The following is a 15,217-nucleotide window of genomic DNA, read 5'->3' on the forward strand; positions in this document are numbered from 1 at the left end:
TTCGCCCACATGCAGTGCAATAGGAAGTTGCATTAAACTGCTCATGTGTTAATGTGATGACTGTACAGGAAGGATGAAGCAGAGCATTCAGAAAGAGTGCATCACTTACGTGTCATCTAGATCCTCAACAAATGCAAACACCGCTGAACTGAGGAAGGCCGCTATCACTGAAACAGTAAAACAGCAGTGAAAACATGTTATCTTCGTGTAGACAAGAGCTTAGTATATCGTTTCTGTTCTCCAGCTCTGCAGCCTGGAAACCTCATGACTGAAGCATCACCAGCTAAAGCTGTCGTCCCCCGGCTAACTGGGCATCAAATTTGCCTCGTAAATTCAGCACAGGGGGCTTCAATGCTCGTTTTAACACAGGCTGGGGTCGCACGCTTGGCGTAGTGTTAAATATACGTAAAATAAAAACGTGAACGTACCTCCATAAAACAGGGAAGCTTTCACTTCTGCCATCGCTTCGAGTGGAAACAGTGAGCAGGAAATACAGCTGCTAAATCTGGATCTCTTGCGCATGCGCGGGGGTCACGCAGGACTCCTGGAGGATTCAGGCGCGGACAGCAACACATTATTTGTTGTTGAGTAAAACAAGCAAATAAAAACGTAGAAATGATGTGCCGTTTTATACAAACATGTACAAATACCTCTCTTTTAAAAGCATTTTTGTTACTGTTTTTAAATATGAATAAATAGATACTGATAGTGCCTACCGATACTCACCACAAGGTGTCGCTATAAGATAATATACTATCTGTGTATCACTCAGACTAGTTTATGGTATTACTGCACCATCATTTGCATTATTTATCTCTGTACACAACTGTACATACACACAGACCATAGAGCTGTTACTATACTATTTTTTTATTACATTATCTTTACATTTACATTTTTATTTCATATTTAGTATTTTTGTAAATTATCATCAGTATATTTTTAAATTTTCTACTAGTATTTTTAAATCAAACACAAACTGTAAACTTTGTAATACTGACATCCTGCACTGCTCTGTTATTTACTTTTATATTAGATTTTTGATATTCTTTAAGTGTACCTAATATTGTGTTTTATTTTACTATGTTACATATGTTTCCCATGCTTATAAAGCCCTTTTCAAATTAATTAAAATAAATTAATTTAAAGGAACATGATGCCAGATTCCCCACTGGCACTTTAAATTTAAAAAAAAATCAAGAATACAAAATCACACTTTCAGCAATATGTCCAATATTCAATATCACTTGAAAAAGAAGCCTTCAGATCCTTTAGTACAGTGGTTCTCAACTGGTGGGTCGGTACCCAAAAGTGGGTCGCAGAACCGTCTTTAGTGGGTCACCAAAAAAAAAAGAAAAAACTGTATCAAAGTCTAAATATTGATTTTGAAGATATTTGTTTTTTTCCATTTCTTTGCTCTGTGTCACATGTGTTGTACCGTCTCAGGACAAAACCATAGAATTTGTCATTAAACAACTCTGATTGGTTGGAAAATGTCATACGTGTGTGTCGTGTTGTCATGAAGCAGTCTGTGGTGGATCCTGAGGCTACACCAGCTGAGAACCACAGCTTCAGTAAACTAAAACACTCTGTAGAGATAATTCAGCAGCATGTTGTTTCACCAGAAAAAAAAACATCAAAACGATATTTGTCGTATCAAAATATTTATTTTGAGGAGCTTTGAGAATAATAATTTGTATCTAATACTGTCTGGATAGCTTTAAAGTTACAAAAAAAAACATCAATTTTGAAGGTTATAATTATCTACATTCATCTATTAACACAAACATTTATCCTAAAATCATCACACATGAAGATACAAATGAAATGACAAGGCATAGGTTAGCTTCACAGAGTGTGGCTGAAGTTTACAGAATAAATAAAATCATTTGTGTTAAATTATTTTCACGTCAACTTTTACACTTCCTTTTTTTTCTCTGAATCCTCGGACCCCCTCTCTGGCATGATGGGCGTTGACATGTTTCAAAATGACACTTAGCTGGAGTATAAGCACTACACATGCCTGTCACTGCACTGAATCAGCTGAGTACCTTTATGTCTAACAATTTATGATGCATTTACTCAGCCTGCATCGAAAGGTCTCTTATAAACTCAAAACTAAACGTTTAAAATCTACACAACAAAACAGGTTCTATTTGTATCACATTATATTATCAGGACTAATATGTGTGACTGACCAAACATTTCATTTCATGGCCTAATTCTTTCAAGAAAGAGAAAACCAACACAAAGAAATAGTTTTGCACCCTGAGAAAGCGCTGCACTTTCTCATGGGCTGAATGGTGATCATGACTGTGTTACTAAACAGACTCATGTGGCGGAGCGTCCCGCTGTAGTCTCGTGTGCCAACTTTGTGAGGGTTGAATGGCTTTTGTATTCGGAGGGGCAAAAACACACTGGACACACGCTGTCAGTGCACAATGTAATGCAACATTGACTTCTACATAAACAAATCTGTCAAAACAAGGAATACAAATGGACTTCCTTATTCAGCCTAACGCAAATATATGTTGTTTTTTTCACCCTTCACTTGCATTCAAAACACATGTAATGCATCAACAGTTTCATAAAAGGAGGCGCACGAAGTGAAAGCAACCTCCCCACAGCCTGGCGGGCCCATAAAACATACAAAAGCATGAATCTTAAGCGAGTGTTTGCCCATTTCACACAACTTCTCCTATAGAAAGTTTTTACTACAGCACAGTCGTTTGTCTTTCTTTTGATAAAGAGCGGACTTGTTTTGCAGGCCGAGCTGCAGACTCCCGTGGTCAGCTGTCCCGACTGTGGGCGTCTGTGTTAACCCACGCTCGTCATCTTACAGGACGGGCTCAGATGTGACCTCGACTGACCCATAAAACAAAGCTCTCTTTGCCTCGTTTTATCACTGTATCTCACTGCAGCAGGAGCAGTGAGACGATTCTGCTAGCCACAAAAAAAAAGGGCAAAACACACTGTATGCTCTGCTCTATTAGGTTATTTGTTCATACACAAAAAAATAGGCAACACAGGCGATATTACAAACACTTAATACATTCTAATTTATAATTCTTACAAAATACAATATCCAAAAAGGCAGCATTATGTTCTCACTTTGGACAGAGTGTGTTGTAACAAAGTGATAAAGACACTTTCTACTGTATCTTATATTGACAGTACTCCAATAATCAAGCAAAAGTAGATGAGTTCAAAAATTGTATCTAATGCAAACACTAGAAAATGTTTTAAGACGTTTGTGTTTGACTGGAGAGAAACGAAAACCTCTACTCTTGGACGCCGGATAGCCCAGCGGCTATGTTGTGCGCCCCTTGTACGGAGGCTATAGTCTTCGTTGAGCGGCCACGGGATCGAATCTGATCTCGGCCCTTTGCTGCACGTCTCGCCCTACTCTCTCTTCCCAACACATCCTGTCTCTCTTCAACCGTCTTATCTAATACAATGAACGCAAAGAGGCAGAAAAAACAACTTCAGAAACCTCTTCTCTTTTACCTGAAGTTGTGCCTCACTCTTCTCTTTCACATATAAACACTCGAGTTTAGATTTTCTTGCATCTTGAAGCTCTCTCAAACTAAAGATCATCTTATTTATCACAGCTACGAAACCAGAATTTATTCTTTTGGCTTTGAGCTGATATTTATGAGCCAAAAATCTCTCTGAAATGCTGGTGGAAACGGCACCATGAGAAAAAAACACAAACCAAGGTTTGTAACATCTCTCTGTGTTCCCACAGGAATAAAACACTGCGAATGAACCTTCCCGAGGATGCAGTTAAAATGACATTAGGATTTGTAGATGCCTCCATGTAGATCATCTTGTCGTTCCACTGGTGAATAAGAGTGGAAGGTAGAAAAACTGACAATTCACTGAATCGTCCAACACTTTAAATTTCTCATATTAAAACCTCTTTCCTTTATATCCAGGGTTTTGAAACGTCTCCAGCTGTTTGCATCCACCCTATTAATACTGCCATAGCTTTTGTTAAAACACCAGGCCCTATCTATCTCATATCAAATCATTCTCGCCTGCTTTTTTTTTTTTTTTTTGAAACATTTAAGTAAGGCTCTGAGCGAGGCACACCGGTGATGTTGCTCAAAGTGGCAGAAAACTCCTCCTGAGGTTGCTGGGATGAGCAGTAGCAGCGTACACGTGGAGCAGCTATGCACAGCGTTGCACAGCCAGGATCCATTGAAGAGTTTCTGTAATACTCCTCGAATGTCCGTCGACAAGGTGTCCGTTCTTCATTCCAGGATGTCCGTTTCAAAAGGGACCAGGTGGTAGTAGGAAAGGTTGGTGACATACGCTTCTGTTTCCTCATCACAGTCGTCTGCTTCCAACGGCAGAAACTCTAATCCATCATCATACCTGGAGATAAAAGAAAAGTAGCATTACTCAAAGAATCCAAATTGTGGTGCATTTCTTTTAAAGGCCATGTGTTAGTTGTCTGTATCATTTACAGACTTATTAGCAAACACAAGGTCGGATCTCAGTTGTAAGAATCTGAGTTATTTGAGAGTTATGTACAATCTTGTTTTGTGTAAAGTCTGAGGAGGAATGTGTTCCGCTTTTGTTTCCTACACACCCAGGGAAGGAAGAGGTGCACAGACACTCATCCTGTTGGGGTGGAGGGTCTTGGACTTGATTCACAATCAAGCACTTCTACATCCACTTACATACGCTCAAAGGCAAACAATGAATTCCTTACATTTGTAGAAAATAAGGCGGTAATGTGTGAGTGTAAAGTATGTGTTTACATCAGTAGCCTAAGTGATTCTCTGTTTACACTTGGATTGTTGTTTCTTTCTCCCTGATTTCCAACTCTATCCACTGTACTATCTCTACAGTAAAAACTCAAAAATAAATCTTAAAAAAAAAACTATACATATAAATAAATATATATAAATAAATAGACATCTATAAATATATATTGAGGGGTGGTTACAGTACTCACGTATGCTCCACAGAGTCAGTAGACGAGGGTCTCTCTTTTTCTTCAGGCAGGCTGTGATCAAATACGATTGTTTCCGTGTTGGCCAGACAGAATCCGTTGGACCGCATGATTTCTAAAAAAAGTTAAGAGTGGAATATTGGATCAGCTGTAGACTCATGACATGTTTGTCAGCAGTGGGTTACTAAAGAATATCAGATATGTACCTGATATCTTGATGGGACTCTCAAAGCAGGGCTGGATTCTGTGGACTTTGTCATTCCTCAGCACCTGGTCCAGCGGTGATCGCTCGAAGAAAGTCAACATGACCTCTGACCTGGAAAACTGTGGAAAAAGGTTTTAATTATGTAGTATGCGTTGACTGAACCTAAAGGACGAGGCACCATGATAATCTCCTAATGTACAATAACAATGCCATTAAAGTGCTGATGCAGAAATATACTTGGAACTAACCTTGAAGGGCATGTTGATCGCATTCTTCAGCAAGCTCTCCACCTCGTTCAATTTCTCCTCGATGTCGTTTGCCTCTTTGATTTTCACCAGCCCTGCAATGGATAGAAATTTAATCATTTTGCAGCTTGTCAACTGATTAGCAGCAGACAAAAAATTGCCAGAGAATTGCCAGAAAGACATTGGTTCATATTTCAAGTAAAAGAAAACATGTTTAATATCTGATTAGCTAGAGTCAGAGCTACCATCGGACAATAGCTAAAGTTAGCATTTTGCCACTTACTACAAGATGTAAGTTTTAGCTAGGCAGTGACTGAATGTTAATATTACTTTCAAAATGTGTTGTAAAACAAGATATGAAATGTATAACCTCCAATATACTGTAACATCATGGAAGTGGATTAAAGCTAACATGAGCTGTTGCCTGATGTTAGCTTAATGCTATCTTCTGTGGTCTAAAAATAGCTTATGGCTTATCAAAAACCTTGTTTTCCTTTAATATATGGCCTTACGCCCCTTCAGAATTTCCCTGCCAGTTGTGATATCAGTTGGTCATGAAGAAGGAAGTTGTGATATTGTAGAAACGGTCAAATATCGTTAATTTATAGAGTTCACAGCCTGAGGGAAAAAAAGTCGTCAGCATGAAACTACAATGTTGGCTTCCCACCATGAGCATGATGTCAGAGGAGAAATGAAGCTGTGTTACTATCGTCAATAACCTTTAATAACATAATACTAATACCTAAAGTTCTTATCTAATTTGAGGTCATTCTCAACCAATCACATTAAAAAGATAAAAAAAGAACAAAAACAGGAAATTACAGAAATAATCAACCCTTAAGTCCAACATACAGAATCTGTCTTCTATTAATAAGTGTAGCGTAACTTTTTCTGTGCCTGCAAGATAAAAAAAAAAGGGCAGCTACTTTGACCTTTTCTACCATCACCTTGTTGATTGTCCAGGCGCAGAGGATTAAATGCCAGGCCGGTCTGAATAATCTCCGGTCTGGAATAAGGTTGCCACCAATGTATATAAAAGATAGTGTTTAATACTGTAACCTTTTTAAAAAGCAATACCCACTGCTATTTACAGCAGGACCACTTATCATTGTCTTAAGAACAAGGAGACAATGCTGTTGCTTAAATAACAGAGTAGAGTAATAACAGAGAGAGAGAGGGGGACGTCTGTGATAACATGTTAATCTCGCATGAAGCTAGGAATGTAATTTAAGAAGTGATTGGAGTGTGAAATCAGCACTTTTAGCGATCCAAGACTGCCGCCCATAAGAGTGAGCACTGAGCAGATTATCGTTTACGACCGTGCTGCTGACAGAGGGATGTGGTGAGGAGAATAATGATGCAGACAGCAGACACACTGACGGACCTCTGTCTGCTGTAAGTGGTCACACAGCGGTTACTGTTACATGGAAGTACTGAGTCAGAGGGCCTAAAGCAATACTGTGCACAGTCACGGGCTCATACAGTATTGATGACATCACATAGCGGGGGACGTGAGGAGTGATGGGCTTCAAAACAGGAACCAAGGGAGGCAACCACCCAGTGAGCACCTCATACTGACTCCGGATCATGGTGTCTCGTGTAACTTATAAAGCCTCTTTAAGACTTGTTTGACAAATCATGCATGTTTAAGGATCCATATACATTTACATACATAAACATACAACAGAAGTGTTGTTTTGTCATAACCATACAGCTATAAGATGAACTTTAAGGTACTTTTATGCAAACAATAATCCAAACACTTTTATCAAGCGGAAATCTTGAAAAATGAAACTAATGTATAAGTGTAATAACCTGCAGTTCCTCAAGTGACCACTTGAGGCTGGCCGCAATAACCAAGGAAACCCCATTATGTCCCATGTTAAATTGACAATTTTTACAGCCAGAAAAATAAAACATTTGGCATAAATATCTCCATTTGTATTGGTACAGGTGATTATTCTTTTCTAATAAGGGTCATTAGTTGACAGATTGATGGATGCGTAGCAGCTATTTGTCAGAAGGTGTAAGTCCTGCCTCACCTCCACCTCTTTACCCGAGTCTAGAGTGATCAGAATAGGTGAAAAGGTGGCCACCCCCAAACGTTAGGCTTCATCATGCCTCTTTAGAAACCAATGAGTGACGTCACTTAGACTATACGTCCATGTTTTTATGCAGTCTGTTACTCGACATAAAGAGTCACTGCATACAAAATAGATAAAAGTTTTTCCTTTTGAACATGTTAAGCATGTTTAAAAGGTAAATTGCAGTAAGGAGGAAATTTGTATTTAATGAGCTTAATGTGAGAGAAGACTATTGAACAACGCTGCATAACATAAAGTCCAATTTGCACGTCTAAAGATGAGGCGTTGTCAAGCTACAGGTGTCACAGTCAGTTGGCATCTTGGACTGAAACAAAGCATGAATGATGAATCCACTGTAGACACTTTAAACTAAGGTTTTGTAAGTTATGAGTCTTGATAACATATTAGTAAAGTGTATGACCATTAGGGCTCTAATGTCATGAATCAAGTGCAAAACAAGCTCATGTTAGTTACAAATTGCAGGCTCACAGTGTGCACACCAAAAGTTCCCATGGAAACAGGGTTTGGTTGAGGAAGAATTTGTTATGGTACATTATCAGAGGGTGTGTTAGGGACGGGTGATAATCATCAAAACTCATCTCAACCCCTTAAAGAGCTGTTTAGTTGACCGTTTGGATAAAGAGCAGAAAGTCCAGTGAAGCTTTTCCCCAGCTGTGAGCTGATGGTGTCTCTTTTCTTCACTTTTATGGGCACACTGAAAGTTCATAGGTCTCCATGCCATATGCCTACTAGTTCCACAACACTAGCCACATTAGATATGAAAAAGTGCTGAAGTGCTACAGAAATAGAGTTTACATTGAATGGTTTTGCACATAAGATAGTTTGATATGAAGAACTGAAGTATGTGTGGTTTATTTCTGCAACAGCTTGGTTTATGTTGTGCAAGATTTAATCGTGTTTACCTCAGTGTGTATGTAGTTGTAACTTGATGATGCATGCTTTTCCAATTAGAAACAGCAGATCTAACACATACTTTCTCCAATCAGAAGAATATTTAAGATGTTAATCAGCTGAAAGACCTTCATATAAATACATGGATGTTGGTTAGAATCTGATATTTTACATCTTTATTACTATATTCAGAATAAACTGGTGGATTGCACCGTGTCATTAGAGCTCTCTGCGGAGTTCCTCTTTCATTTCTTCTTCTGCATAATGAAGCTTCAACGGTCGATTAAAGATGTTCAGGCGATTTCAGCGAAGTTAATGTGTGTCCCCCTGAATCAATGAAAGTGTTTAAGGGCACAAAACTCTGGAGTGCACCGCTGACTTTGTCCAAGCAGGCGGGCGTGACAAAATGCAATCAATCCTGACGCTGAAATTGCAGAGCACCACTTAATTGCCAGAGTCACCCCTCCTTCTGCTCCTCTCCTCCCACCGAGGCACATGGGGGAAAAAACACTAAAAATACCTCACGGGCCCACGCAAGGACGAGGAAAACAAAGCAGGTTTCAACTCCAATAACCTCAGGTTTGCCGTGTTTGTTGAAATGACAGGGTGGTCCTCTGCAAAACGTCTTTAAAGACCCTGACACAAAATGCAGCTTTTCCACCAGAGTCCCTGAGAGTATTTCCTCCAATTTCCTGTGAAGAGTCTATTTCCTGCAACGGCTTCCTGGATACAAAGGTCCTTGTGTTTTAAGTAAAAGCATTATGCCGATGTCTTCTTTCTAAGATGTTTAATTCAGCCTCTGACATCTTTAACTTTCCTCCATAACCACCGATCTTAATCCAAAAACAATTAGCCAGGAAGAGCTTTGAGTTGTTTATGCTGTTACTCTTGATTACATCTGTTTTTGGGAACAGCAACTTTAGTGAGTGTTTATCTGCCCGTGCAACAAGTTAATCAAAGTAACAATACCAGTTATTACACATATGCATGGAATTTTAGTTTCCTTGAATGCCTCGTAATATCTGTAGTTGCCCCTTCGAGTTCCTGTCTTTTAGTTACATCATCTATTAGCAGAAACATCACAGTCATCACAAATCGCTCGCACCAACTCTGCTGTGTCATCCTCCTGCACATTATCTACACAGCCATCAGATTTTGCAAGCAGCGGTTATTTCACATGTGTCCTCTGCATGGATCCGATAAGCGCATGTCATCGGTCTATCACTTTCACATCTAACCACCATCTCTCTCTCTGCTGTTTCATAGCAAGTGTGTTATTTTTGGACATCTCTGTCAGCAAGCAACAATCATCAAAACCTAAATAAGAAGTCATGTCCATGCAAAGGTTAGGTTTCTTTATTTATTGTACCAGGTATTAAACAAATCGATGCAATTTAAGAGCCAGGTTTCCATTCCGTCTGCTATGCTAAGCTAACTGGCTTTCGGTTACAGCTTCCAACTCAAAAGACTGATACGAGATTTGCATTAATCGTCAGCCAATAAGAACTAAGACATTTCTGTGGTCATTGTATAAAAGTGGAATAACGCACATGAAGTCGCATACATCTATTAATAATTCTGTCAATACTAAAACCCTATTAAACAACATAATGGTAAATTGATCAAATAACCAACTAAATTCATGATTCATAAGTGACTAAGATTAACATTTAAGTGATTTCACAGACACAGCCTGCGTCAGCGCTCCTCTCAGGAATCGGGTTCACGTGTTATGCGAGCAATCACTTCCTGTCTGTGTCCACTCTGAGGTCACATGGAAGGTAAGTGTTATGAGGCCTTTGCAGACCAGGCGGACTAAATAAGGCAGGCCCACTCCTCTCACAGCCTCCCTCTTTTCTGCGTGTCTCATCATGACATCAGTGTGAAAGCTCTGCACGCCTCCCTTGTTGCCTGGGTGCAGCAAAGAAACAGGAAAACATGAGCAGAGCCAGAATCTGGAGCAAAGTGGACTGAGGAAAGGCCAAAGCATGGGACTTTAAATACGAAGGGCAATTCAGGATGCAAATGAAATATTGAACCGGGATTGTCATTAACTCTGTTCCTTCCTTACATTATTGAGTTGTCTAATTTGCTTGAGTCAATAAAGTAAAACAAATGCCTCCTTGAATGCTGCTATCAATCTCCATTAGTCTTTTTTTTTTAGCTTTGCTCATGATTCGAAGAGGAATAGACAGTAAAAAAAAAAAAAAAAGAAGTGAAAAGTGAGTCACAAGGTCCAAAATGCCCCTTCCCAAAATGCACCACAGACTGCTCTGGTAGCCATAAAGCACTGAGCTGTCAACAAGATGTCAGCTATTTCAAGGCCTGAGCAGGAAGCAAAGCTTTCCAGCCGCCACTAAAGGGACGTTTCCAAAACATTCGTACAGGCTCAGTGGGTAGAGACAAAAGGCAAATGCCAAGGAGACTTTGTGGGGAGATCATACACACTGAACAAGGTGGGACCTCTGCCAGACTTGTTGGCAGTGTCACAGCACCACAGCGTCGAAGATCCAGACCCTGAGGGCCAAAGGTTTGGGCTTCATACGGCCAAGGACTGTCCTTTAGAAAGCCCACAGGTAGCAGAGCATCACAGCTTGGTAGACACCAGTCCACACTGGAAGTGGTAGAAAGTAAATACAATGCTGCATATTATTTAATACAAGTCATGTTTAGAAACGTTTTCAAAGAAAGCAGCCTTCTGAGTGTCTTTGCATAATCAAATGTGTGCAAAAAAAAGTTGTTAACTTTCATTCTGGATAAAGAAAAATCCCCTTATTGGCCACCATATCAAGTAATCTTTGAATTATGTCAATCCTACAGCTGTTTTTGTTTTTGTGTTTTTGTGTCAGTCTCAGTTTTGGTAGTCTCAAAACAACCTCAATGGTATTCTCTTACTTGGACAAAAATAGCAGTGGCCAAGTCAGAGGCCTGGCTGCAAGACTGGCTCTTAAGTTGTTGGAGAGAGAGTGAATTGCACACTGAGGGCCAGAACAAACAATACCAGTTCTAGCATAATGTTAACTTAAACGTCGATGTTTTGAGATTGGGGCAGCAACAAGTAGCGGCCTCTGGTAAAAATGAAGCCAATGAAGAAGTAAAAAAACTGCAGTTCTGGCCGCTGGTAGCCAAGAGGTTAGTGCGTGTGCCCAATGTGCAGAGGCTGTGGTCCTCTGGGCGGGATGCCCGTGTTCCTTTGGCTCCTTTCCCGCATGTCATTCCCCACTCTCTCTCTCTCTCTCCTTGATTTCTGACTCTATTCACAAATTCACAAATCACATTCACATCCATGTTTTAAAACCTATTTCTACTTCAGATATAAACATGTTTAAAGCCTGGTTCAAAAAACTATTTTTGTTAAGAATTGTCTGTTGCTGGGTTGATCAAAAGTCAGTTTGAGAAGACATTTCCAACATGGCGACCACTATTGTTGGGCTTCAAAACTCTGTTTCAGAAACAAGTGGGTGACGTCACTGAGTCTGGGCCCATTTTTATTTTATACAGTCTATGAACAGCACCTGGAACTCTGACCCCACAGGTATGTTTCACAATCCCAGTCATTTCTCTGCAAAGTCATTATACATAAGAACTTCTTCTTCTATTTTGGATGTTTAAAATGCTGGCCTCTGATTGTTGCATCAGATCCTAGATATTAATTCAGCCGCCCAGTAATATCTCCTCCTAAAGAGTAAGGATGTTTAGGAGTCCAACTTTTAGGCCAAAAAGTGATGAAAGAAAGGCCTCACAGACCCTTCAGCCTTTAAGCCCCCAAATACTGACAGGGATTTAGAGATATGATGTCAGCATGTTTGTCTTGTGGTCTACTCGTAGGTCTGCTAAAGTGACATTGGAAAAAGGATTTAGTTAAATATTAACATGTCCAAACAAAAGCTTGTATTTTGAGCTTTGAAGCAATTTAGTTCAGATTAGCTCAAACCTATCATGACCTGTATTGATTGTGTTTTCCTTTTTTTTGTCTCCCTAAACTTATCAATCGAGTTTCCTTGATCCAAGTTAAGCCTGACCGTGCAGCAATCAATGCATAAAAGTACCATCTACCCTACCTACCATCTTGTCCTCATGGTTCTCAATCATACATTTAAAAATGGTTCATTATTCCCACAGCCTGTTTGGCAGCATGGTCTGACTATAATCCACTGAAATACTTTCCCAAAAGCAAAAAACCGCAGCTGTTGTGCTACCCTCGTATTAAGAATATCACTTTGCAGGGGTTTTCCTGTGCAGGCCAAAACAAAGATTTCCTCTCCAGAATCCACAATTGAGAAATTTCCCATGTTTGGTGGAACCGAATATGCAGCTTAAGAAAACTTTCCAAATCCAAAAGTGAACAGATTGAAGTTGAGCTGAGAGTAGTTGTTCCATGAACACTCAAAGACAGAAACTCAATTTCCAAATGTATTGTTATTTCTGTAATTAAAAGAAACGTATTTCTTTCGTTTCTTATTGAAAACAAGAACTTCAGGAGGGGGTTGCGAGTGTTGCATTATGGGAGTTGTTGCCCTCGTTGTGTAACAAGCACCACTGCCAAACACAATCTGTCTGACATGAATCGAACAGAGTTGTAATCAGCGATAGGTAATGTGTTAACTATTTTGACATTATGACAGTTTGTCAGGCTGGTTCAGAAAAACAGTTTTGATGTGAATAGATTGTGTTTTTAGCGGTAAGACAACACACTGTACAGGGCTGATTTTTTTCCATCTTTGATTCAATTCAGGCTAAGACTTAGCTCCACTTCTTTGCCTGTTGATTGGTTGACCAAAAGTTATTGTGGGACAGCCTTCTATAAGGCTTTTATTGAGGCTTCAAAACTCATGAACCAACGAGCTATCCACTTTTTGTACAATCTTATTTAAACGTTTTTTTTTTTTTTTTGTTTTTTTTTGGGGGGGGGGCTCCTGAACTCAGGCCCCAGAGTTTTAGTAGCTACGCCCCTGCTCAAAGTGTTTTCCTTCTCACAGACTGTTTTCAATGCTCTAACCCCGCTGTCTGCCTTATAATGATACAGGCTCTCACTCTGTAATTCACCATCACACCCACCTTCTATCAGCGGACACTTGGACAGATCTCTTCTGTCTTCAGGAAAGGACTCCCCAAGTCTTTTAAAAAGCCGCCCCAGATCCGAATAACTCCGGTGCAAGTACAAAATATTCCTGTCGGACCACTCGGTCCTGATCTCGAAGAAGTCCTCTTCCTCTCCCCGCTGGCTGATGATGAGTCTGCGGATCCCGTTGACCCAGCAGTCCCGCACAAACATGTTGACCAGCGACGTGCCTTCAAACACAGCCGATGCCATTCCTCACACGTCAGTCCCGCATGCTGCTCTGCCGGGGCGGACAGCAGCAAGACGCACAAATCACAAGAGGACTTTTACTAAGTTTTCTGTCGGTCCTCTCAATGCAGCAGCAGCAGCAGCAGCTGTGTTTGTGAAGAGGAGGATGACAGCTCAGCTCACAACAGGCGTAATCTCAAACGTGGCATGATTTGAGGAAAAATAGGCTTTACACAAGTCAAAGATACCGCCCCCTGTAAAATTGATTTGGTGGTATTGATCCCACAAGCGTTTATTTTCCACGTCATCCCTTTCAGCACGCAGAGTAACATGTTCCAAAAAAAGTCCAAAGATTAATGCCACATCTCTAAAAGTATAAGCTCTCTCCTCGTACACTTTCCTAAATCTAACATTTCACTTCACTTTGACTGGATCAGCAGTTGCTCCTCTTTCTGCACAGTTTCCTCCCCTTTCCTTCCTCCCTCCTTCCTTCCTCCCTCTTTGACAACACAGGGTATTATTATGCAAAGAATGCTCAGAGTTGCAAAAGGAAAACCATCTCCTCAGGAGCATTAGGCTACTTGATTTATCTTTCTTTACTCAGTTTGCTTTTGATGCCATGTCCATGTCTATGCTTCCTTAGTTTCAGATTAGATAAATTGAAAGTACCAAATTAAAGTTTCAGAGAATATCCTACTGAAATGCAATCTCATCTCATGATGAAGTCCAAAAAAAAAGCTTAAAAAATGTCATCATGCAAGATTCCCAGTTTCTGACCTCTCTCGAAAAAACTGTTTTAGCCAATAGCCTATTAGCCAGAGAAATAATAAGTTGCACTGTAACCAGGGGCGTGTCCAGACTTTTTTTTTGACTTCGGTGGCCCACCTTGGGCACTGACTTTTGCAGAGGTGGCATGAAGTTTGAGGGCACACACGCGCAAATACAATTTTTTTTTACCCTTTCTATCCCAAATAATGATCAGAGGCGGTGCTTGTCAACAGGCAAGGCAGGCAACATGCTTGGGGCGCCAGGCCAGTAAGGGGCCCCCTGAGGGCTGACAAACTTTAAACCCCAGCAGTATTTCAAAATGTGCAAATTTTGCAAGGACAATAGGAAACCCTAAACTCCCCCATCTGACAGCACTCACTCTCGTTGCCATGCTAAGCATGTCATGCATTACTCCTGTAAAAACCACTGAAGGAATAAGAAGAGGAATTATTTGTCTTGGAGGGAAAGAAGCACAATGGGAGTTGGGGGGGGGGGGGGGGGCACTGTTGTCTCCTGCATTATCAGAAAAAACCCCTTCTCCCTTTTGAGTTATAAGAGGTTCTGTCTGCTTTGAGTGGTGCTTCAATCTGCGGTTGGCCACATGTACAGAGTCAGCACATTCTGACTCAATATCCTATTCCTGTATAATTCCTCTGAAGAAGTAAACTTCCAATGGAAAAAAACCCAGACTTCTGCCCACTCATCTTTAAAAGCTTACTTGTGCAAAATTCTAAACACATTTGTCCGTCA

General features: G+C 40.3%; 2 protein-coding genes across 2 annotated transcripts in view; both read right to left on the reverse strand.

Annotated features, from left to right (window-relative positions):
* Positions 1-521, reverse strand: part of LOC109983759 (protein disulfide-isomerase TMX3) — a 33,730-nt gene extending 33,209 nt beyond the window's left edge. The window contains exons 1-2 of the mRNA XM_020633611.3: positions 429-521; positions 110-167 (exon numbers count right to left, since the gene is read on the reverse strand). Of these exons, the coding sequence (XP_020489267.1) occupies positions 110-167; positions 429-462 (92 nt within the window). The 5' untranslated portion in view covers positions 463-521. The remainder of the gene's footprint in view (positions 1-109; positions 168-428) is intronic.
* Positions 522-1,647: 1,126 nt separating this feature from the next.
* On the reverse strand, positions 1,648-14,150 carry pxdc1b (PX domain containing 1b). Its single transcript, XM_020633692.3, has 5 exons — positions 13,468-14,150; positions 5,417-5,508; positions 5,170-5,287; positions 4,967-5,078; positions 1,648-4,380 (listed from the first exon to the last, which is right to left on the reverse strand). The coding sequence occupies exons 1-5, from the start codon at positions 13,721-13,723 to the stop codon at positions 4,257-4,259; spliced, it is 702 nt and encodes a 233-aa protein (XP_020489348.1). The 5' UTR covers positions 13,724-14,150; the 3' UTR covers positions 1,648-4,256.
* Between the last annotated feature and the right edge of the window lie 1,067 nt (positions 14,151-15,217).

This window comes from Labrus bergylta, chromosome 20 (assembly GCF_963930695.1).
Source record: "Labrus bergylta chromosome 20, fLabBer1.1, whole genome shotgun sequence".
In the NCBI taxonomy this organism is placed as follows: Eukaryota; Metazoa; Chordata; class Actinopteri; order Labriformes; family Labridae; genus Labrus; species Labrus bergylta.